A 24,008-nucleotide genomic window follows, 5' to 3' on the forward strand; every position below is an offset into this window, starting at 1 on the left:
ATGCTGCACTATTCACCATGGCTGAGTCATGGAAACAGCCCAGATAGCCTATGATGGATCAAAAAACGTCATACAATGGATTTTACTCTCCATGAGAGAGAACAGTATTATGTCATACTGAGTGAAGTAAGGCTCAGAGACAGATTGTGCACATTTTCTCTACTCTGTGGACGTTAGACCTAACACACATACAAGGCCATATCCATAGATGCACAATCAAACTGAATTACCGTGTGTGCATGGGTGTGTTTCCATGGCGGTCACTGCTTTGAGTAATTAACGGACAGTTTAAGGAAACGAATACCTGGAAGCTGGAACTTGTCTGGACTGCAGGAGTGGGACGTAATGGGGGAGCTGACGAATGGAGAGAGGAAGGATGGGAAATGCAGTCACAGTACTGAATGTACTTACGTCAAAATGGAACTGGGAAACTTGACAAGATGGGTGGGGAGGGGACAGTTCAGGGAAGAGGGAGGCGTGACCAAGATGCCTTGTGTAGACAGATGGATATGTTAAATTGAAGCCCTGTGCACAGCTACCTGAAGATACTAATAATAAAGATTTCTACCAAGAAGTGACCTCAGGCACCTCATTTATAACTAAGTAGCCAAAACAACACAAATGACCACAGCGAACTGCAAGGAAGAACTATTACACATCTGGAAAGAGAGCCAGAAATGCCTGGCTCAGGACATGGGCCTGGACTCCGGAATTGGAGAAAGAAAGGAGCAGAGACCTCGATGGGAGGGCTCTGGGATCTACTTTGGGCCTTGGTGCTAAGACACCAGGGCGGGGCTCAGGGCCGAGCCAACCCTGACAGGACCTTCTGTGGCTTCCCAGCCTGCCGACAGGGCTGGCTATGGTGGTGTCCCCTGAATAGAGGAGGGGAGCTGGGCAGCCTGGGGAAGAGGAGGGGAGACCCAGCACAGCACTCATCAGAGCCCACTGGGGGTTCCAACACAAGATTCCGAGGTTTCAGAATAACAGAGCATCAGCAACTCAGAGGCAACTATGCGACACTACATGTTGAGCTGAAGCTCTCGTCACAGGGTTAGCATCTGGTTTATGCTTGCTTTTCTAAGTTCGGTTTCATTAGTGAGCTAGCAGGGTTTGCTTTTCTTGCTAACGCTATGCCACTGCATTTCCTTTTCCTCTGCTGTATCTTCCACAGAGCACAGAGCAGGGAAGAAGAGCCCCCGTAGGGTTACCTTGCCAGCAGGCACCGACCGTCAGCTGCATGGCGATGTGAGAGGGGTGGATGGGCCAGTCGTTGGTCACCAGGTACGGTTCATACGTTGCTCCATCCATGTAGAGGGTGACCACAGGAAACTCCACATTGATGACGTAGTAATGCCACTCTTTGTCACAAATCTAATGAAGAGAAGCAACACTTGTTATTGAATGTGTACCTTCGACACCCAATGGCCTTTTTAATTATGAAAGGAGAAGAAGACATCTCTGGTTTGACAGTTTTACCCCAAGCACTCAGGGAAGAGGGCGGGTGACCTCTGCTGAGGTCACGGAAGCTTGCTGTCACACAGGGTGACAAGAGCCACCCTGAGAATCCCATTGTCAGGAGAAGATGAGCACATGTCAGAACTTACAGGGGACTGACTCCGTGACCCCCTGCTGACAGCAGACTATGCGGATGCTTTCATCTTTATGTAAAATAATATAGATCCTATACCCTCTTGTACGTCTCAAATCATCTCTGAATTACTCACAATACCAAATACAATGTAAATGCAATGTAAGTCCCTGCCAGGCTCTATTATTTAGGGAATAGTGACAAGGAAAACACTTGTTCTTGCTCAATACAGGTACAATTTCTTTCTCCAAATAATTGTGATTGTGGTTGGATGAATCCTCAGCTGCCAGACCTGTGGGTGTGGAGGGCTGACTCTGATTGTGGACAGATGATTTTGGTCACGGAACTATCAGCTGTCTATGCTGGCAGATTTTTGATGGACAGGTGGGTAGGTACAAGTTTAACTTGCTTTGAGTAGAGCTTCATTCTTTAGTAGCAAAAGAAACTCAAATGAGTCCTCCCCCCACACACACCTTAAGTTTGGGGATACATGGGGCTTTAAAAAAAGTTGTTAGAAGGGAGTAGAAAGGAAGATGAAGATTGGAGGAGGAGGAGGACGAGGAGGAAGGAAAGAAGAGGAAGGAGGAAAGAATTAGGAGCTGGAACCAAGGCAATGAACACACAGGAGACGCTGGGTATGCAAGGGAAATGGAGGCGCCCCCTCCCCCCGTCCTTTGGACTTAGATAATTTTTAAATCCTCTTTAAGGAGTGGTACACGGGTTTCGGTTTGGCTGTATGAAGGCTTGTCAGAGAAGCAAGGGTCAACTCATAGTTCTTCTGGCCCCAGCAAAATGAATTCTGAGGGAGACAGAGTTAACCTCTGTGTAGGCACAAAGGGCTGCAACGGGTCCCCGCCTGGACGTGGTACAAGGAACTCTGTACACACAGGCCCCCTCACACCGGCTACCCCGGTCTCAGGAGGATGGTCATCCCTCATCTCCAGAGACTGAACCCTTCCATGAACTTCCACAGAAACCGCGTGGCCCACGGTGAGCGAAGGAGAATGGGAAACGCCAAAGGCGGCCTGACTGGAGGGGTGTCCCCTCCCCCGAGCCCCGAGTGCACGCCTGGAGTCCGGCTGGACTCCCTGCCCTTCATACTGCCTCTGCGTCTCCCAGCACCCTGTGGAGTCCTCCTCCGGCCCCCATGGCCCCCGCCATCGGCGGCAGGGGAGACTGATGAGTTCTGCATGAAGGTGACCCCAAGGTGAGGGCATCAAAGCCCCCCCACAGCCCCTCTGGACTGGCGGTGCTGCTTCTCATGAATAGATAACACCAACAGGGATGCTAAATGATCTTCTCCCTTTCATTTCGGAATAAGAAATTTTTTTCCTTAATGTTCTTTTTATATTGTCCTATCTCATGTCTCAGAAAATTACTCCTTTTGAAGCCCATTAGCCTGCTGACTATTTTAGGGGACTTTGGAAGGTAAGTGGGAGGAGTCCAGGCAGGTCAGCCCAAAGTCTCCTTACTTTCGGTGAGAAGCCCTGACTCAGTTTACACATCCATTCACATTTGGTGTCTTGGGTCAGACTCTGGCTGGCTGAGTCCAGAGCTCGTGGGGCTGGGCTGTATCTGGGTGGGGTGACCCCAGGTTGGTAAAAAGGAAGAGCATGGGGATGGTCGAACAGTGGGGAGCTAAGTAGAGGGAGTTGAAAGAAGCCCCCCCAACCCAAAGAGGCTTTCCCAGGTTGGGAAAGCCAGGCAGAAGCAGCGGCCTGGAGCAGGGTCCACATCTGGTAGCCCTCCAGTGAGGACACAGCTGTGTCCGTGACTCTAGCCCCTGTCCTGTGGCAGGAAGTGGAGCAGTTCCCAAGGGACCCTCACCACCATCTGTGTGAAGGCCAGACTGACTGATGGGAGCAGCTGGCGCTGTCCCGTGCCATGTCTGCTGGAGACGGAAGGCTGCCCCCTGGCTTTATAGCACAACACTCAGCTTTTCTATATGAGGAGACAGAGATTTCTAAGGAAGAAGCAAAATAATCTCATGTCCCCAACAGCAGCAGAAACCCCTCTATTATATTTTTCCCCCTGGGGGCTCCACGGCTAGGGGCCTTCTACACTGTAAAAACCGTGACCGTGGGGTCCGAGCTACACCACGCCATGCAGGGGTGGCAGCTTTCCCCGCATTAGCATATCCCAAGCGCCCACTGGTCTCAAAATATATGCATGTATAAACTTTTTGGACTTTTTCCTATTTATAGTATTTCTTACATTCTATGAAAGTTTGCCTGTTCTCCCCTCCCCCCTCTCATGGTTAGTTGTGGGGTTTTGGTTCAGGGGCCTGGGTCCTGTCCTTCAGCTTTTTCCACTCAAAGCGAGTGCTCTACCACTTTGAGCCACGGCGCCACTTCTGGTTTTCTGATGGTTAAATGGAGCTGAGAGTCTCAGACTTTCCTGCCAAATAATCGTGATCCTCTGATCTCAGCTTCCTGAGTAGCTAGGATTACAGGCATCAGCCACCAACACCCGGCTTCATGGGTATCTTAATAACGTAATCATCCCCTTATTATCCAGTTATTCATTATTAGCTATTACACATGTGCATGAACATTTGTCTATAATTCCAACTGTATCCTTAGGAAAGACTCCTGTGAAATGATATTACTGCATCGAATGCTGGAGCTGTTTTTAAGGTCCTTGATACATATCAGTTGTTTTCCTGCAAAACATTGCACCTATTTATGTTCCTACCCACACAATGTGAGTGCATTCATGCAATGTACCTTGACACCTTAAATATTTTAAAATAAAGGAATAAATAAAATCCTAGGAAATTGAAAAGTCTCCCATTTTAATATAGTCTGCAAAAATGGTTAAGACCTAATGTTTCCAACATCCAAAGGCACAGGGCGGAGGTATGTGAATCTGTGGTCAGAAGGAGACCGCCACTGACCATCTGCTAAGACCTGCAGGGTCAGATGATAACTGACAAATGATCCAGCCAGAAGTAGGAGAAGTAAATGTGTTCAGGCATAGTTCAACCAGGACAGAAGGAAATGTGGCAAAGTGACCTTTCCCAGAGGGGAGTAAAGAATTTTAATTCCCAACTGCTTGTAAATCATGGGTAAACCCAGTCGGCACTGAGCATGCCCTTTGCCATTTCCTGAGCCAATGCCCGAGGCTTCGCCTGGACCAAAGACAGTCCCTTGCCTGGTTAGGGGACATACTGAAGGACTGGTAAGATTTCCTTTGGTGTTCAGGTGGCACACAGCTGGATCCCAGCTGCTTGTGGACGGAGGCTGGTCATGGAGAAAGCTTGAGACCCAACCTGACATACAAACTAAAAGCAAAGAAAATAGGGATATGGCTCAAGAGACAGAGTGCTTCACTAATAGTGGGAGGTCCTGAGTCCAGTCCCAGGAAAAAGAGTGAAGAGGGAGAGGGTGGGGGAGGAGCAGGAGAGATTCTAATCTAATCAAAGCAGAAACATTCCTCTATCCATGTGTGTTTTCCGTGGTCAAAGATACTAGGTTTGGGGCATACAGAGATTCACTTGTTCCTTCTACAGACTCACAATGGAAGATTTCTATTTGTGAGTGACCCCAAGAAAGTCCCTGCCTGGCTGCCAGTCCTGGTACCTGCGGTGACAGGCCGATTCAACACACCGTGAGTGCCCGGGTGGGGGAGGAGCAGGCTGTGCCGGGGCCAGGGCCAGGCTGGCGTGTGAGGCGGGGCTGCCGGGCTTTGGGATGGAGAATGGAGAATTTAGGTGACACTGCAGAGCATTTGGATGAAAAAACTGATGGAGTTAAGAGCTATGGATTCTCGGGAGGAAAGGATGACCCCATGTGCTTTGCTAGCGTTCTAGGCGTGCGTCCTGCAACAGGCTGATCATACTCCCTAAAGCCCCTGCCGCCCAGGCCGCCTCTGATTGGGTCTCCATTTTACCGCACGAATGAGCACTGTGGCTGTGCGTGCTAGTCCTCTCCCTGCGGGCTGCCAACACCACCGGCCCTAGGTCACTGCTTTGGAACATTAGAAGGGTAAGGTTTTGGTGAGTGCCAAGATCAGCCTCCTTCCAGGCCAGCGTGGCACAACTGTTTTGCAAGTCTCTTTCAGATATGGCCCTGGAGGGTTGCCTGTACTCCCGAGCCGTGTGTTCCCCGCAGAGGATGACGGTGACAGTGGTGACAGCTCAGAAAGTGCCCGCTGAGTCTCCTGACAAAAAGTCTCGCTGACTCAGGGCCCTGGCCCCAGGAGCACAGCACGTGCAGACCAGCGGTGTCCAGGAGACCACTCTGAAATCTGGTGCTCACAGGACCCCTGACCCCGGCCCCGCTCTCCGTCTCTGCGGCCAGGCAGCTCCTTTCCTGGGGCTCATGGCGGGCCGTTTGGCCCCCCCAACCATTCTCAGCCCACTCCAGTCGGTCTCTCGGGTAATTCCATTGCCACGCGGCAGCGCAAGCAGGAGGATCGCAGTCTAGACTCGCCAAGGAATAATGTGAGATCCTACCAATGAAAATGGGGCTGGAGGAATGGCTCAAGTGGTAGCGTCCCTACCTACCAAGTGGGGGGCCCTCTGTTCAATCGCCGCACTGTCGCAGTGCAGCCACTAAAACCTCTTGGGAGCCACACGGTGTGACCCTGACCCCATGTACTCGGCACACATCGACCAGGAGCTCACCAGGTCTCCGCACTCGCTGGGTGCAGCGGATGTGACAGATTCCAGCCAGACGCCTCCTATTTGCCAGCACATGCCACGGCCTCCCCTCCTCTCCCCTCCCCAAAGATGCCAACCGCTGTAGTCATGTGTTTCCTGCTGCTCATCTGAGGTACAAGGACTCTGCCCCCCCAAAATCCCCGCCTCTCTCATGCCTGCCACACCTTGTTCCTTTCCTAGCTTCACTTCCAGAATGTGCCCCTTGGCCATGTTTCCTTCTGGATTTCCTGAGCCAGCTGACATCTGTCAGAGCCCGGGTGCAGTGTTGGAGCCACAGAGGCATGGCCGGCCTGAACGGGAGGTGTGGCGCCCGTGCGCCGAGTGAGCTCAGCATTTCAACAAGCTAGGAAGCACACGTTTTAAATGCGACGATTAGGAAAGAGAATAGTTCTCTGGTGTTCCTTTCCAATCACCTGCACAGAGACAAAACAGACTGCACCCAAGGCTGCCAAGCAGGAGACATTTTAGGATGGGGGGTCGCGGGTGGAGTCTTTGCCCCGGGTCCCCCCCTCCTCCATGGAAGGCGGCGAGCTTCCCACACTACGGCGTGAGGGACGCGGTGGCGACTCCGTTATTGTGTTCACAGAAAGAAATGACTGACTGAATGTGCACGGGGTGACACAATGGCGACATCTGTAGAGAAGGGAGCAGAAGAGCCCAAGCGGGCTCTGTCTGGGTCCTAGGGCCGAGGCGCTATCTGGGCCTTGGATTCCTAGTCAACTCGCTGGTGCCATCTGCACAAGAAAAGGGTTGAGAAACCCCCAGATGACAGTACACAGAGGGAGTCTGGGAGAAAGACTGGAGCTTTGCAGGGGAGGAAGGAGGGAACGTCTACCTGTATCTAGGCAGGGAGGGGAGGTGGCTGGGGTTCTGGGTCCTCCTCAGACCTCCTCAGACTCTGAGGGACTGGACTCCCAGGCACATTCCTACAACGTGCTGAGCGAGCACCAGCCTCCCGGCAGTGGATATCTGTTGGCACCAGTGGTGGGGACAGCACTGTGCCGACCGCCCCGCGGGCAGGCAGCTGCAGAAGGGCCGGCAGAAGATCTCCCAGAGTGTTAGACTGGTTTCTCTGCCTCCCGAAGAGGGGCTGTGCTGGTGGCAGGGCTGGGCTATGTGACACCGTCCCCTACCCTCAAGCCTGGGCTCCTCTTGGAATAGAGAATACATCCTAAGTTCTTAGAAGAGGACCATGGTATCTTAAGCAAACAGGATGCAAGAAGGCCCTTAACTATTCAGTAATGTATTTGGAGAAAATTAATTTTTCATTCTGCCATTCTAAATACTGAGGCTGGCCATCCATAAATGGTGTCTGTCTCTAAAGTGCATGGGGACCGCATGGCTGCAAGTGAGTTGGAGGAATCTCCGTGGACATCTTTAGAGGAACATAATTATAATCTAGTTGACATATCTCATATCTCAGTGCTGGTGAATAAGCCTCCCCTGATAATTCAAATAATAAACCTGCACCTCCTCAGACCTTCCCAAGTCCTGACTGGAACTGGGTAAAGTCTCACCACTTTTAAACATAGGGTGTGGGCCGGGAAAAGAACACCCGGCTGGCACATGTCAGAGCTCAAGGGACATCCTCAGTGGTTGGCTGTGTGACCCAGACTCTCTGTGGCTGAGGGTTGTGTTCAACACACTCGTGCACACACATGCACTCATGTGCACACGCACACACCAGGCACACGAGCGGTAGTAAGCTGTACATAGAGCCTAAATGGGTCTTGATTTTCTGGAATCCGGGGGGCGGTGGCGGTGGTCAGGAGCTGTCAGTGAGAGACGCCGTGAGCGTCTTCCATTGCTCCAGAGCTGCCTCGGGGTCACTGGGCCCCCTTGTGGATCCATTTCCCTGGAGAGGTCGATTTTAATTTCTCAAGTCTCTAGGGAAGGCTTCGCGAACCATGGCAAAGAAACTGGGCACTTCCCTTCAACTCCAAGTCAGTCCATCTGCTGGGGGTGTCTGTGGAAACCCACAGGGACCAGCTGCAATTTAAATCCATTAAAAGGAGCTGGGCACTGGTGGCTCACGCCTGTCATCCTACCTACCCAGGAGGCTGAGATCTGAGGATCATGGTTCAAAGCCAGCCCAGGCAGGAAAGTCGGTGAGACTCTGATCTCGAATAAACCACCAGAAAACCAGAAGTGGCGCTGTGACTCAAGCGATAGAGCACTCGCCTTGTGCTGAAGAGCTGAAGGACAGTGCCCAGGCCCTGTGTTCAAAACCTATGAACAACAACAACAAAACCAACAAAAAGACCCTGATGACAGATATTTACCAAGTGGAATTTTCTCAATGGGATTTGGTTTCAGACAAAGTTCCTGCAGACAAAGCTCCTGGTTAAAATCAAGCCAACAAAACCAGAATGCAAAACCAAGCTCCACAAACACCAACTTGTACCCAGTACCAACTTTCTGGCTTTGAAGAAAAGGTGGGGTCCAGGCCCTGTGGGGCCACTCGGGGCCGACTTCCTGAGGGCACTGTGGGGCACTCGGGGCTGACTTCCTGAGGGCACTGTGGGGCACTCGGGCCGACTTCCTGAGGGCACTGTGGGCAAGGCAGGGGCTGGTCCCAGGCTTTGGTGGGACAACCGTCTCAGTATGGAGGCTTCATCTCAGTACCCACCTGTGCCACTCTTGTGGGCATGCTAGGCGTAAAAAAAGGAGCATCCCAAAGGTATGATTCTTACTGCAAATTGCTGTATTTTATGTCTATCCTAACTCACGCTAAACAGACTGAATGTGGCTCAATATAAGATGCTTTTCTTTTTAAGTTAGGAAGAGAAGCCATGCTGAGAGAGCACATGGGTAGGAAGTCTGGTGTTTCCGGGCCGCCTTGGGTCTTGATGTCCTCTGGGGCAGGCAGGGTTGGGTTATGGCCATTGGGCCCAGCTGCCTTCATGGCTGGTTATTGCACATGGCTCCATGATGGATGTTGGAGGCAGGGCGGTAGCACCTGGGAGGGGACTCCTGGCTGCCCATGAGGGGTGGCAGGAGCTCAACCATTCCCCGCAGCAGGGACAGTGCTCCTAGGGGGAAATCTTGGCCTCACAGAGACAGAATCAGCTGGACACATTCTGGTCCTTTCTCATCTCACACAAGACACAATACAGGAAAGCGCACACTTCGTGGGGCCTCCTTCCCTGTCTAACCCTAAGTTCACTACTGCATCGTCCTGGGCTCCCTCCTGCTTCTAGAAGGAAGCCATCCACGTCTGCATCAGGTCTTGCTTTAAGTGGCTTCAGGGGAAGACATAGAGTCTAGAAGAATCTCCGGAGGGAGTGTACAGCTACCCTAAGTCCCTGAGTGAGCTTCTCCGTGTTCTGTTCTTTCACACTTGGAGCAGGGAACTGGCGCTGGGCTCTGGGCTTTCCAGTGGCCGAGACATGGGAGATGCAGTGGCTCACCCGTCCAGCCACAGATGAAAAGATACCTGTTGTTATGGAGGAACAGAGCTTTCTTCTTGTACGGAGTCTAGATGGAAATTTCTTTGTGGGTCCTCAAAAAGAGAACCTTCTGTGATGTAAAAGCCATTGTGCTCATCTCTTCATCTTCTCATCACGATGCATTGTTGTAAGGTTCTAACACCTGTCGGTGTGATCTGAGATGTTACTTTCAAGGCAATACTCTATCAAGGGCTGGTGGGTGGGGAGGGGCTGTGCGGCTTCGGAGGTGCCATGTCAAGCCTGTTTTCACCTTACAAATGGCCTCGAAGCCTGGAAAAGTCGACGAAGGCAGAGCACTTGCAGCAGATCCTAGTGGGGCAGGTGGAGGGGGGGGTAGGCTAAATAACCCTCCTCACACCCCCTTCTTCCCGGTTCTATTACCACACGGTAGTACTGTTTAGTCTCTGCAAGAATAGAGCGGGTGTTTTAGTCCATATTTCTTTGCCGCTCAGAGGACTTAGCTCAACACTTCGTGTGAAGTATCTGTTGCCCGGGAGGTGCTGGTCTCCGCGTATCTGCCTGAAGAAGCAAACGTGCTCAGCTCCGTGACCGATGCTACAGCTTGAAGAACAGTGTGACTACTGCAACTCCAAACAAACCCGGTACTGCATGCAGATGAATCTCCTCCACCCTAAATCATAAGCTGACTTAATTAAATACACTTTAAAAACATCCTTCAGAGCCTGGTCCTGGCCCCCGGCTACTTTATCAGACTCTCATTTTGCTGACTTGGATGTGGTTTTCGCTGAAACCTCTGAATGGCAAATCACATTTTCACTGCAACGTGTCAGAGATAAAGGCGTGGGAGAGAACAGAATAATTAAAGGCCAAAGAGGTAAACCCAGCACGGGGCGCAGTGGGGAGCCACGGGCAAGGCGACCATGTTTGCAGACTTCTTTCTGTTTCCTTTGGGTGATTAAACCAAAGGTCTTGGTTGTAAATTAGAACCTTGTTCTTCTTGAAATATTAATCTATGTCGTAAGGATTCTCACTCTCTCTTTTTTCCTTTAAGGTAGTCTACAATTGATGGTGACAATTCAGATGGAGCGGTCTTGGGCAGAGATGAGGAAGGTCCGTCGGACTCTGCGGGATTGTCGTGTGTGCTGGCAGTCCTGGCTCCCGGTGTGGGGATGAGGAGGTGGTCTGTCCGCAGAGTCCGAAGCGGTTTCCATGTCCATCAAACCCTTCACGTATCCACTTAGTCATCCAGAAGATGCTTACTAAGCCTGTACTATGAAAGGGGCTTGCTACTGTTAAGCACTCCTTTAGTCCTGGCGATAAAGCAGGAAAATGGACAAGAGTGTGCTCAGTGCTAAGAATCTACTGTCAAGAACAGATGAATGTCTTCCTTGCCTCTTCACAGAACACCGCAGAATACAAGAGTAGGTCTTCATTCAATTAGTGTTATCAGATGCCTACTCAGTTTTTTGGAACACATGTACAAGCTCTGTTGGATACACAACTAGGGCTGGATCTTCGGTCCCCTTTAGGTATTGTTAAATAGTTTCCAAACATGGGTGCATGGGTTTCCACTCTCAGAAGCAATACAGGTGACTGCCAGGTGCTCAATCTTGGTCTCGTCTCTTCTTCGTTTCTTTCTTCACTTCTAGATGTTTTGGTGGTGGCTTACGGTTACTCATTGTGGGTTTAAAATGTACATTTTCCAGATGTCTAAAGAGGCTGAGCGGCTTTCCATGTGCTCACCGGCCGCGTGAATGGCTTCCTCCAGGACACACATGTTTTGGAAGCTCCAGAGTTTTGTCAGCTTTCTTGATTGTATTCTCAAATTCAGGGCAGGGCCTGCCACAGCGGAGGACTCAGAGGAAGCAGGAGTCACAGCACACGAGACACTCATCTCTTCTTGTTATTTTCTTAACTTTTTCCCCCTCTAAGTCAACTCATTTTTATCTAATTTTCGTAAGTACGAACTCGCCGTCTCATGCAAGTCACAGATTCTTCTCATCCTCATTAAAATTCTTCAACTCATAAAATTCTTAAAATCCGTAACGTTTTCTCAAACCATTAAAATTCTTTACGAAGTCCATTTGTGTGTTTCTGATGATCCTTCCCTTAATGTTATGGGTGATACACTGATGGCCTCCAAATCCAATGAATCGTTTCCCCTGAACCAGTGGTAGCCTGAGACATCGTAGCCAGGATCAGCTCCTGTGTAAGCAAGCTCAGGACAGGGGTGATAAACCCATCGAGGCCAGGCGATGGTATTACCATCCTAAGGCTGTTTCCAGAAAGATCAACTGAGGAAAAGCAGCAGAGCAGAATGAAGGCTGGGGAGACACATGAGGACAAACAAATGCTTCACGCTGTGGCAATACGCAGGTGCCTCTACAGAATTTATGTGACCAAGGTGCTTTACACCACAGATAAAAAGCCTTAAGCATGCTGGGGGACAAAACTGTGTACAATCATCTTCAAAGAGCAAGCTTGCAGAGTCTTCACTACCTTCCCTCCCCACATAAGCCTTGAAATGCAGAAATGGAGGAGTAGCGTAAAGCAATCAAGTGTGATGAGGACATCTCCCTGGTATGGCTGTTTGTTGTCCATGACGCAGATGTTCCGGGCTCCAGGAGAGCCTGGACTGGACATTGCAGCTGGGCACGTTCAGGCCTCAGGCTGTGGGATCTTGGTGACAGCTGGGGCAGGTACAGTGTCCATGTCTGGCTGTGGTGCTGCCTGGGGAGTGAGTTTCCCACTAGTGAAAGGAGGGAAGGTGCAGAACCCAGCTTGATGCCAGGTGCTTGCAAGCGGTCCTTAGTGAGGTATCACCTTCTGAGTGGCCCTGGAAGTGGCAGCCAGGTGATAGTGTTCTCTGTGGAAGTCAGCAGGCTTCATGTTCAGTGCTGATTCCAGGAGTAAGGGGCTCACTGTCCACAGGACTTAAAAGCTCCTTCCTGTGTCCATGGAGGTGAGGGAATGTGCAGAGATGCAGTGATGGCCCGATGCTCATGTGGTCCACAAAGCCTCTCATCAGAGACAGAGGCCACCAGGCCTGCATGGTGCTGGCCGAACAGTCCTGGGGGAAGACGCGAACCTGTGGTGTCTTTAGACTACGCGGTGGTAGCAAGGATCTCAAGGCAAGCAGTGAGGAGGGGACGGTAGCCAGTGATGTCAGGCCAGGACCACTCTGCTGGGCACTCCAAATGAGTCCTTGCAACCCTAACGTAAGGAGCCGGGAGTCAGCAAGCTGTCCTAGGCACTGGGTTCACCTAGGGGAGTGTTTCCACGTTTCAGCTCCCTTTCCTAGCATTTCTGGCATTTACCCTTGTGATTTCTAACCTTTCCAATGCCTCTGAACATGGCAAGCTGAGAGAATATGACTGTCTGATAACCTTTCCTTCTTTCTCATCCTCTTCCCTTTCCTCTCCCGTTTCCTTCTGCTTCCTCCTTCTCTTTTTCCTCTTCCTCTTCTCTCTTCCCTTTTCCTTCCTTTTATTTGCCCCCTTTCTCACTTAATTATCATAGCTTCACTGATTATGCATCGTAAAATCTACTTGTTGTAAATGTACAATTCAATGGATTTTTAGCAAATTTGTAGATCAGTGCAATCAGAATGAAAGCCAACATTTCTATACCATCAAATCCATGTCCACGCTCATCTGCAGTTAATTTCCACCCTGAATCCAACCCCTAGTCACAGAGATCAGCCTCCTCTTTCTAGGAGACTTTCTGTGGGCACATCGCATTCTAGGAAGGACACACGAGTCTCGGTGCCTTGGTTCTTTCTCATAGCTCATTTCTGAGGTTTGCCTGTGTTAAATGAATAAACACTTCATTCTTTCTTATTGCTGAAAACCATTCCATGGGGATGTTTCAAATACATAGTTTCCTCAGATAATACCTACATTTGTATGTCTCTCTCTCCCAGTGTTTGGGAACTGTGGTACAGAAGATCCGATTATGCCACTCACTTTAAAGAGAAATTAAGATGCATTTATCGAACATATTGTGTTAGCCATTGTGCTAAAGAAGAAAGTAAGATGTGGTTTTCTTAGAGTAGCAAAGGACACAAACCAGTGAACAAATAACTGTAATAAAGGGTGGATGATGAGATAATAAAAGCCTTTCCAGCCCCTTCCTCACAGAGGTAAGTCAATTCTCTCTTGTAGAGAGAGTAATAGGAAAGCCAAGGTTGTGACCCTTGAGGATGGTCTTGAAAGATGAACAGGTAATTGGCTGGTCAGATGGCGGAAATGACTTCCCTCTGCATGACACACGGCGCTTTCTTCTTTGGAGCCACACAGACAAGTTCACACAGACAGGGTTGTTCAGTCGGCCTATGCTACTGGGGCTTGTGTGGCACTGAACCATTTCTGTGAATCTGTGTAGATCAACCATTAACTATGGTAAAGGCTTGGTGGATTACCCAATTGTGCCAAGCTACGAAAATCTCAACAAGGAAAAAAAACAAAAGAAAACATGACCGGTAACATGGGGCTTTGAGTAACGGTAGATGTGGTCCAACACTTGAGTCAAATCACTTTGTTTTCCATAGCCTTAGTTTCACTACTTATAAAGAACAGAGTTAAGACTGGACTTAAAAAGTAGTAGATGCAATGCATATAAATGTAGAGTTTAGGGGTGGGACACAGTACCCTCTCAGCAATGTTAGTTTTCTCTCTTTCCCCCCAACATGTAATGTGTTAGTAACTGTTTGCTACTCTTGTACCCAAGCCCACAAGGAGTTAACACACTCAGAAGGGTTGTCTTTTGATTCCTACTATATCGCCTTAAGAAAGCTACCCTCTTGTAAGTAAGCAAGGAGTGCAATGGCTGCTTCATAATGAAGCCTTGCTTCCTTCTAAATATGTACTGATTGTCAAGGTGATGGAGGAGGTTCGTTATCTAGAGGCATAATTAAAGGGCACTTCCTTTAGCTAAACTAATGAGCAGTAAGTGCAGCAATATTTGCATGTTTAGACATTAAGGATGGAAACAGGACTGGAAGGAGACTGTGAGAAGGTAGAACAAATTAATCTCACTGCTGGGGACTCCAGGATGATTGCTTTGTTCAAGACTTCCTCGAAGGAGCAGTCTTTCCTGGGAGGCTGGCTCCACCGTCTTGTCTTATGGGATCAAAAATGGCCTCATCAAAATGCCAGAGGAGCAGGCTGGTCGAGGAGGAGGCACATGTTGAGAGGCTGTGCCTTGGGGGAAGGGCACTATGATACAGAGTCTGTGTCAGACAGCTTTTCATTGCTGTGACAAAATGCCTGGGAGAAACAGCTTAAAAGTGGAAAGGCTGAAAGTTCGCCAGAACTACCTACTGTCCTGAACTTGAGGTGAGGCAGAATGGCATGGTGTCCTGAGACACCAGAAGAGCTGCAGTAGAGGGGGTTGTTCCCTTTTTGGCGGCGGGGAGCAGAAAGACCTAAGCTACATCCTTCAAAGGCACACGCCCAGGGATCTACTTCCTCAATCCAGGCCCCTTCTCCTAAACAGTCTCTTCATCTATGAATTCACCAGTGGATGAGTCAGTTGATAAAGTTACAAGTGAGCCTCACGATCCAATCCTATTTCAAATGCCATCGGCTACCAAGCAATCCTTTCGTGCATGGGCCTTTGGGGGTATTTTTAGATTCAAGCTGTAACAGAACCAAATGCTCACATCTACTTGGTCATCTTTAAGCTTTCAAGGGAAACTGTCAAGAGAAAGAGGATTTTCTAAGTTTGTTTTAGCATTTCCAGAACCAAACACAGGATGCCCTGTTTCTTTCTTAAAAGGTGGAGCCTCCGTTTCTCATCGAATGGCTGCTGAGCAGACTGGGCACTCAGAGAGGAAGGAAAGAGAAAAAGCTGCCCCTTGGGGGTCCTTGATAGGAGGCAGGTCACGAAACAAGCCTGGTAAAAAGCCAAGAGAAAGCAGCAGATGGGGCGCTGCCAGCCTGCCTCTTCCTCCTCCCTCTTAAGACTGGGCCTTGTGTGCGAGGGCTTTTTGGAGGGGCTCTGTGACTTTGGCATTCCATCTTGGTATGTAGAGCGATCTATGGGCCTATTTTGAAAGCCTGGACTGGTTTCACCTCGGTAAAGTGCAAAGAGATGAGATGTGGCTTCATTTATGGGCCCAAGGCTTCCCCAAGGCTCGCAGTGATGTATTAGCTTACTATTGCTGCTGTAACAAATTACTGCAAACGTCGTATCTTAAAACAACACAGATTTATGATTTCATGGTTTTGGAGGTCGCACATCTGAAATGAGTTTCACTGGAATAAGATCAAGGTGTCAAAAAGAACGTATCCCTCGTGGAGAGAAAATCCCTTCCCTCTTCCAGTTTCTAGAGGTTGTCACATGCCTTGGCTCAGGGTCCGCGGGGCTGCTCGTGTCACGCTGGGCCTCTATGTCCATCTCCGCAGTGCCTCCTCCACCTCTAACCCTCCCGCTGCCTTTCCTCTCATAAAGCCTCTTATCACATCAACTCCCTAAGACCAATCCAGAATGACCCATGACCCTGGAGATCCTTAACTAACCAAATATGCAGACACCTTTTGTGCCAGGTTAGGCACCATCCTCATGGGTTTCAGGGATTGGGGGATGGGCAGCTTTGGGGGCCATTGTTCTTTTGGCTACAGGTGGCCTATGGGGAGCCACAGGTGCTGAGGCGGGTGGCGTGGCGCAGAGGTCATTGGGGGTGTCTGTGTCGCAGGGTCCGAGGGTGTCAGGAAACGTGCTTCGCCATGAAGGGAAGGTGGCTTGGGTGATGGGTTGCAGTGGTGGATGCTGCCATGTGGAACATCAAATCTCAAAGAAAACACAGCGCATGGCCCTGCGTGTGGACACCCACACGGTCAGAGAGCAGACCGCCCACCTGGCAGGATTTGCATTGGCAAGTTGGAAGTACACCACGAAACCACGGAAGCAAGCCCCATGCCCCGACCCTCCCCTGCTCCTGCCCCTGCCAAGACCTCGAAGCTCTCTTAGAAATGGAATGGAAGCCAGTATCAGTGGTTCAAGCCGGTATCTGGAGCTACTTACAAGGTGGTGATCTGAGGATCCCAGTTTGAAAACAGCCTGGGCAAGAATGACCATGAGACACTTTATCTCCAATTAATCACCACAAAGTTGTAAATGGAGCTGTGGCTCGTGTGGTAGAGCGCCAACCTTGACTGAAGAAAGCTTGGGATGACTCTGAGAAGACGGGGGCAGTGCAGAGACCCCAAAGATATTGTAGAGAAGTAAACAATTGGTTTCATTTGCATATACAAGTGACAGGGACCGGACTCAGGCCACCCTGCATATAGAACTGACGCAGAACAACCCTGCAAGCTGACATCTTCTATGTGAATGAGGAAGAAGAGGTACGGCCCGGCCTCCCTTCAGTTTAAGACATCCTTCTAGAAGGAGGCGGGTCTCACAGATGGCAGTGAATGGGGATGGATGCTGAGGGGGATGGTGACTATATTGTCTTAGAAGAAATCTGGCTGGAGTACCCAAGAGTTAGTCTTTAAGAGCGAAATTAGAATGCTGACAATGCCCAATTATTTTGCTCATTAAGATGACTGGTCTGGGCTAGACTGGCCATTCTCTAATTAACTTCTTGGCACTTGGCTATAATAATGATTGAACTAACCTATTTGACTCCCAGTGTGGCTGAATGAGCAGATCCAAGAAAACTGACTTTGCATCCTTCCAACACTCTTTCTTCTCCAAGAGTAAAGGGATTCAGTCACCGTTATCTTCTTCCAGGAGCTTTAGCACCCTAAGTAGGATGGAACTGACAGGCAAAGGTTTCTGCCCAAGGCCGATGTGTTCCAATCTTGGCTCTGGAGAGCTGGGCCTGCGACTTGCTCTCTTTTTTATGCAAGAAGAGGAAGACTACTGCCAACACCAGGGGCCTGGGTGAAGGGGACTGTACAACACCCATCCCTTCCTTTTAGGCATGGCAAAGGCTAATTGTGGACCAGACATATTCCCCCCACTCCAGAGAGCTGGGGCTTCTGAGAGAATGAGAAGCATTAATAAGGTACAAATGAGTCTCATGTAAGAAGATTCAAACTTCCCCAGAAAATCCATTTACGTATTGGTTTTCTTGTAACAAAACAATCATTTTTCTCAATCAGTAATCTCAAGCCAGTGACTACAGGATAAAGATACACTCACTGCAGAACACTTGATGAGGCCTAATGATAGACATTTTTTTTTGGTCAGTTGTGGGCCTGAACTCTGGGCCTGGGCGCTGTCCCTCAGCATTTCAGCTCAAGGTGAGTGCCCTACCACTTGAGCCACAGCACCACTTCCAGCTTTTTTCTGCTTATGTGGTGCAGGGGAATTGAACCCAGGGCCTCATGCATGCGAGGCAAGCATTCTACAACTGAGCCAACTTCCCAGCCTGATAAGACATTTTTTTTTTACAATGATAATTTTTATTTTTATTTTGCTGGTCCTGAGGCTGAACTCAGGGCCTGGGTGCTATCCCTCAACCTCTGGCTGGCTTTGAACTGCATTCCTCAGATCTCAGTCTCCTGAGTAGCTAGGATGTCAGCCATAAGTCACTGGCATCTGGCTTGGTAGATTTTAAAAAAATAGGATGTTGCGCATGAAAATCTGGTCATCGGCTTCTGGATGCACGGCGGTAGAGTAGCAAGCCTGATTCAGAAGAGAAGAAGGCCTGGAGGTGCATGGCAGCTGGGGTCTTCCTTCATCATCCTGGCAGCACAGAGTTGTTGGGGCGTGTGACTTCTGCACGAGAATCCTCCTCACGGTATACCAACCGGGAATAAAAGTGGCAGAGCTGTGAGCTTTCCCAGGGTCGAGTCAGATCCATCTCCTAGCCCTGGTGCATAATATCCAACCAAATGAATCTGCTCTCTGCATCTTAGGCTCATTACAATTTCTCAGAGTGATTCCCCCCGCCCCCATAGGAGGAAAGGGCACCTGTGCTCTTGCTGGTTGGCTGAGGATGCCACTCAAGCTGTATCCACCACCAAGCGGGAACTGCAGTAGACTGTCAACCAGCTTCCATCCCAGCCCCGACAGGTCTGAAGGGGGAGGTCAAGACAGTTCGCAACACTGAGTCAACCATATCCAAATAATATTAAAGTCAGAAGGGGCAACAGACTAATAAACCTTGTCTGTGAACGCTGGGAATTCTTTCCTCTCGTCTGGGTTTGCACATGACTTGCTGCATACTTGAAAAATCTGCATTAACCAGTCACAAGTAAAAATCCGATTACAGTTACCTGCTCCTTGCTGTTGTGATTACTTTTGTGGAAGGCAGTGGGATGTCAGAGGTGTTCCCGAGAGATGGCTGGTAATGGCATTACCTGGCTGTCCGCACACCTTGGCAAAGGCCTTCTAAGGTGGGGATGGAAGGCCTGGCAGCACACAGGGTCGCTGTGACAACCCCTTCACTCAGGGCCGTGCTCCTGACGAGCTGTGTGCAGACTGCCCTGTACTTCAGGTCCTGGGTTCCAAGCTTAGGAGGAGCTAGCTGTTCAAACAAACCTGTCTTGAGCTGGACTCCCTGGCCCAACTATGGAGACAGGAAGGGAGAGACTCTGGTCCTACAGCCCGACAGAACCTGGCCTGGGCCTGAACTTGCCGTGGCGAGTGTCACATCTCCCATTCTTAATGTGCACTCTTCTACTGGATAAGAGATACTTCCATTGTGGCGCATCCTTGGGGAATAAAGAATCAATGCAATCACCTGCCACGTTAGTATAGTTGGCACCTTATACCTGGGTCCTAACATTTACGGAAAGTCTCCACTTTGTCCTTAAGCCTGTACCTGGCTTGACAATGCCCCTCTTTCTCCCTGGTTGCCTGGCCCCAGGCCATGGAGCTCTCCAGTCTTTTCAGACATCCTGCAAAGAAGTTTACCTGGTTTCTTTCTCCAGGTCCATACCTATTACATGGGACTGCAAACTATGTGACTCTTGATCATTGGAAACTTCTAGAAAACAAAGACTCCTATGTGAGGACAGGTGGGCTACCCAGCCAGAGCCTGCAGCATGATTGGTACCCAGAATAAGCTGCCGAGTTAAAAGAAGTGAGGCCCATCAAGCATTAGAACAGACATGTTGCTTCTGGAATTTCCCAGCTGGGTTAGGAGTTTAGTTATGACACACTATAGCAAAATTACAGCGGCTTGAATCCTTCCTTGTGAAGGCCAGTATAGACCCACAGGTGGCAAATCCAGCTGGGTCTTTGAAATAAGTTGTCAAGATCAAACATGAACATTGTTTGAGATCCAGAGAGTAAAATATGACAAAGTTTTAGAATTTTAAATTGCTCAGTCAAGTGAATCAAAAGGTCAATTAATCACCAGGAGGATCTTAGGATTTTTCCTCCCTCTCTCCCTCCTTCCTCACTTCATCTCTCCCTTCTTTTGATGTCTATATCCACTCACTGTTACACAAACAAGCACTCGCTGAGCACCGAGTGTGTGCTTAGGGTTACAAACACTGAAGGGGGGAGCTGGGTGAGAGCCAGTCTTGGCCCCAGATACACAGCACAGAGAGAGCAGACAGGCAGGATAAAGTGGAGACTGAGATACAGCAAGGATGGAGTTCTGCACAGAATCTGAGGAGGAGAAGAGGGAAGAGGCATCCTGGGGAAGGGGAGGTGTGCCAGGAGGACTTCCTGGGGAGAAGGCTTTGCAAGATATGCTCATTTTGAGCTCCAAATGATTTCCAAGCAACTTCTAGAAGGTTCTTTCTGCACAGATTTCAGAACGTCAGATCTACAGGCTGGTCTGCTGGATGGCTGGGATATGTGGCAAGCATATCCTAGTCATAGCTGGGTATAGCATGCATGCTTTACTTGGCTCACTGTGGCTTCTGGCCATCCATCTATAGACAGTCTTTGGTAACTTTTAGTAGCAATTTCCTTAGCACACAAATGGTATGGTCTGAGTCACTTCCTCATAAATGTCATGTCTTGAGACATTAAATCCCACCATATTTGGAGACAGACATTTTAGGAAGCAACAGAAATTAAATGAGGTTGTAAGGGTGGGTTCTTTATATGATAAGGCTGGTTCCTTAGAAGAAGGGAGCTGAAGCCCTGAAGCCGGTCGCCAGTGGCTCACGCCTATAATCCTAGCTACTCAGGAGGCTGAGATCTGAGGATCGCAGTTCAAAGCCAGCCCAGGCAGGAAAGTCCGTGAGACTCTTATCTCCAATAAAAACCACTAGAAAACCAGAAGTGATGCTATGGCTCAAGTGGTAGAACGCTTGCCTTGAGCTGAAGAGCTGAGAGACAGTGCTCAAACCCAGAGTTCAATCCTCACGACTGACACTACCCCCACCCCCAAATAAAAAGAAGGGAGCTGTCCACTTCTGCCACAAAGACAGCGTGTGAAGGATGTTTTCTGCAAGCCAGGAAGACAGCCCTCACCCGGAGCCGAATCTCCCTGCCCCTGGACTTCCCAGACCCTTTAGCCATGTGAAAATAAATGTCTACCATTTAGGTTTCACAGCCGGGGTTAAAAATGTGTTTAAATTTTTTTTTATGCCAGCCTGCACAGTCAACGACTAAGGTAGAGCTTGCACAAGGAGAAGATGCAACAGTTTTGAAGGGTTTCATCAGAATGGATACCAGAAGGCTGGACCTTGGTGTCTCATGGAGGTGAAGCTAAGGGAAGGAGGAGGTGGAGGAAGGGTGGGAGAATGCAGTCATAATATTCAGGGTGCCCAGTCAACTTGAGGGGGTGGGTGGGGTGGGAGAGAGGGGAGCGCGGAAGAGGTGACATTGGTTGAGATGCATAGGACTCACAAACAGACATGTTCACCTGAAACACTTTGTACAACTGCCTAAAGATAATAAAAATAACAAAGACTAGGAACAATTTGCATTACAGTGATAATTCTGATCTCTTACAAATTTCAAAGACTTTAAAATCGTAAGATGTGTTCAATTTTACATTCGCACGTTTGTCAGAAAGGGCAGAGGCCAACTACACTTTGCTGTGTGGCCTTGGACAAGCCGCTGAGCCTGGGCTCGCTCAGGTAGCCTGCCTGACGCAGAGCAGCTCCCTCTGATAAGACCAGCAGAGTCTGAAAGGCATTCGGCGGGCCCCTCTGCCTTTGCTTAAGTTCCTACTTTGGGAACAGATTTCACTCTTGCTAGATTCTGAAATAGATTTATCTGTACAACCAGAATTCCTCCCGTGCCTATTTTTAATCTCCAACTCTGCAACTTCATTTGCCTGTCCCCGCGCTTCTCCATCCCATCTCAGAAACCGCCGCGGGGTGTCTATAATTACTGCTACCAGTATGGCAATGTTCGTGTTTAAAAAAAAATGCCCTCACAATATGGAATTTATTTTAAATCCCTTCAATTTGTATTATATATTTTAAAACATCTCATAAAAGCCATCTGGTACTTTAGGACATAGTTGTGAGACTGCTAAAAAGTGGTCTAAATAATGTCAAGATTTTCCCATTCCTACGGGATTTTCTTCCCAATGCAAGAGGACACGCATACAAAAAATGCATACAAAAAATCTGCTTGCCATCTCCCCAGGATTCTGGGATCTAGCAGGATGAGGTTTCCTGGAGTGGTTAGACAGTTGCCACAGGATCTCCCAAACACTCATCCCCTGAGCTTGACATCCTTGATTTCTGTTACACTCTGAATGAATCTTTGTGTAAGGGAATCCATATGTGTACTTTGGCAAGCACTTGCATCCCAGCATGAATTAGTTCCCCTTGAAATCAACACCCTGATGGTATTGGCTTCAAAGTCCTCAGGTCCCTGTTTTCTACTTTCTGATGCTAAAAGCAAGCTGGACCATCACCTACAGGAGGTGGCAGAACACTGAAAGGGAGGCCCGGACCACTGACAACACCACGATGTGCTAACAACACATGAAGGAGGCCTGGCAGCCGGGAGGCCTCACTTCCCACCAGCTCAGTGCACAGTGCATGCGGGCCGGTCAGCTGGCCCCGTGGCATCTCAGTTGAGAAGTTTGTCCTTCTTCTCTTTAAGGGGGCAGTTTCCACCCTAACTTCCAGATGCTGAGAGCCTTCCAGAGCTAATTTCTTTGAAAGCACCAGATCCTAGAGATACCTACCTGCCACCATCCCTGGAGGCGCTGAGCGCCGGGGCACGTGTGCCCGAGAGTCTTACCTGATCCAGCTTCCAGTGGAACTCTGCAGGGCGAAAAGTGTCAGCTTGGTCGAAGTCCTTGCGCAAGAGGAAGACAAGGCGGCAGTTGTGCACGTACAGGGCATAGTGATGCCGGTTCATTTCTGGGAAGCACAAAGAGGCCGTGGGCAGTGAGAGAAAGCCCCGCGTGCGTCGGCCTGTGCCGGGGGAGTCTGCCTGATACCTCACGCAAGCACGGCTCTCGGGACAAAGCAATGGGCTCTCCTGCTTTCTTACAATTAGTTCTGATGAATGTTCTAGAACATTTGGTGGAACTCACCGAAATGGAAGGAAAAGATTTAAGAGAGAGCCCATAGCAAAACTTCTGCCCAGAGGCCAGCTGGGTTCTGAACTCATGTACTGCCTCAGCCCATGGGGCTGGGAAGGGGGCTCCGTGGTAGAGCGCTTGCCTTGCCTCAGCCCAGCTACTCAGGTTGACACGAATTTTTACCATAGTGTGGTCAGGGTTTATTTCATCACACATGACAAGGTGGCCACAGTGTACATCTTTTTTTTTTTTTTGACAGTCTTGAGGCTTGAACTCTGGACCTGAGCACTTTGCTCAAGCCAAGCACTCTACCACTTGAGCCACAGTGCCACTTCCAGCTTTTTCTGTGTATGTGGTACTGAGGAATTGAACCCAAAGCTTCGGGTGTGCAAGGCAAGCATTCAATCACTAAGCCACCTTCCCAGACCTGTATATCTAATTTATGTTCAGAGGAGTGAGCTTACTTGTAGCTTCTGGGAGGAGGGACAATTGATTTTTTTCCAGCATTAGATGGAATTCTGGGATTGTCCCACCAATGGCCTTTTCCTCCTCTGATACAGAAACTTCCTTTCTTGCTGAGGAAATCTCACGTCATGGACCCAGCCGTGAGGCCACTGAATGGCAGGAGAGGAGCTGCTTGTCAGGCCAGTATCAGAGCCCTCAGTCGACTGCTGCTCACAGAGAAGTCTGTGAGGAGCACAGGCCCTGAGTAGGTGACACGCCCCTTGGAAGGAGCACGGCCTTGGATTCACAGACTTAGATGGAGCTTTGCAGATACTGGGGGAGTCCTTTGCCTGCCTGGAGGCTGCCAGATTGTCCTAATGTAGGCTAAGGCCTGAGGGAGACAATACCTACTTTACAGACTGGGAAAATGAGGCTATATAACGTAACCAAGTCACAAAGCTGATTAAGAGCTTTTTTTTGGGGGGGGTGCCAGCA

The 24,008-nt window shown here is 49.4% G+C and overlaps 1 protein-coding gene across 1 annotated transcript in view; it reads right to left on the reverse strand.

Moving 5' to 3' along the window:
• Positions 1-24,008, reverse strand: part of Clstn2 (calsyntenin 2) — a gene marked incomplete at its 5' end in the record, with an annotated part of 372,930 nt that overhangs the window by 17,268 nt on the left and 331,654 nt on the right. Inside the window, 2 exons of the mRNA XM_013029893.1 lie at positions 1,209-1,371; positions 22,784-22,905. Coding sequence (XP_012885347.1) covers positions 1,209-1,371; positions 22,784-22,905 — 285 coding nt within the window. The remainder of the gene's footprint in view (positions 1-1,208; positions 1,372-22,783; positions 22,906-24,008) is intronic.

Source organism: Dipodomys ordii, unplaced genomic scaffold (assembly GCF_000151885.1).
Source record: "Dipodomys ordii isolate 6190 unplaced genomic scaffold, Dord_2.0 Scaffold124, whole genome shotgun sequence".
In the NCBI taxonomy this organism is placed as follows: Eukaryota; Metazoa; Chordata; class Mammalia; order Rodentia; family Heteromyidae; genus Dipodomys; species Dipodomys ordii.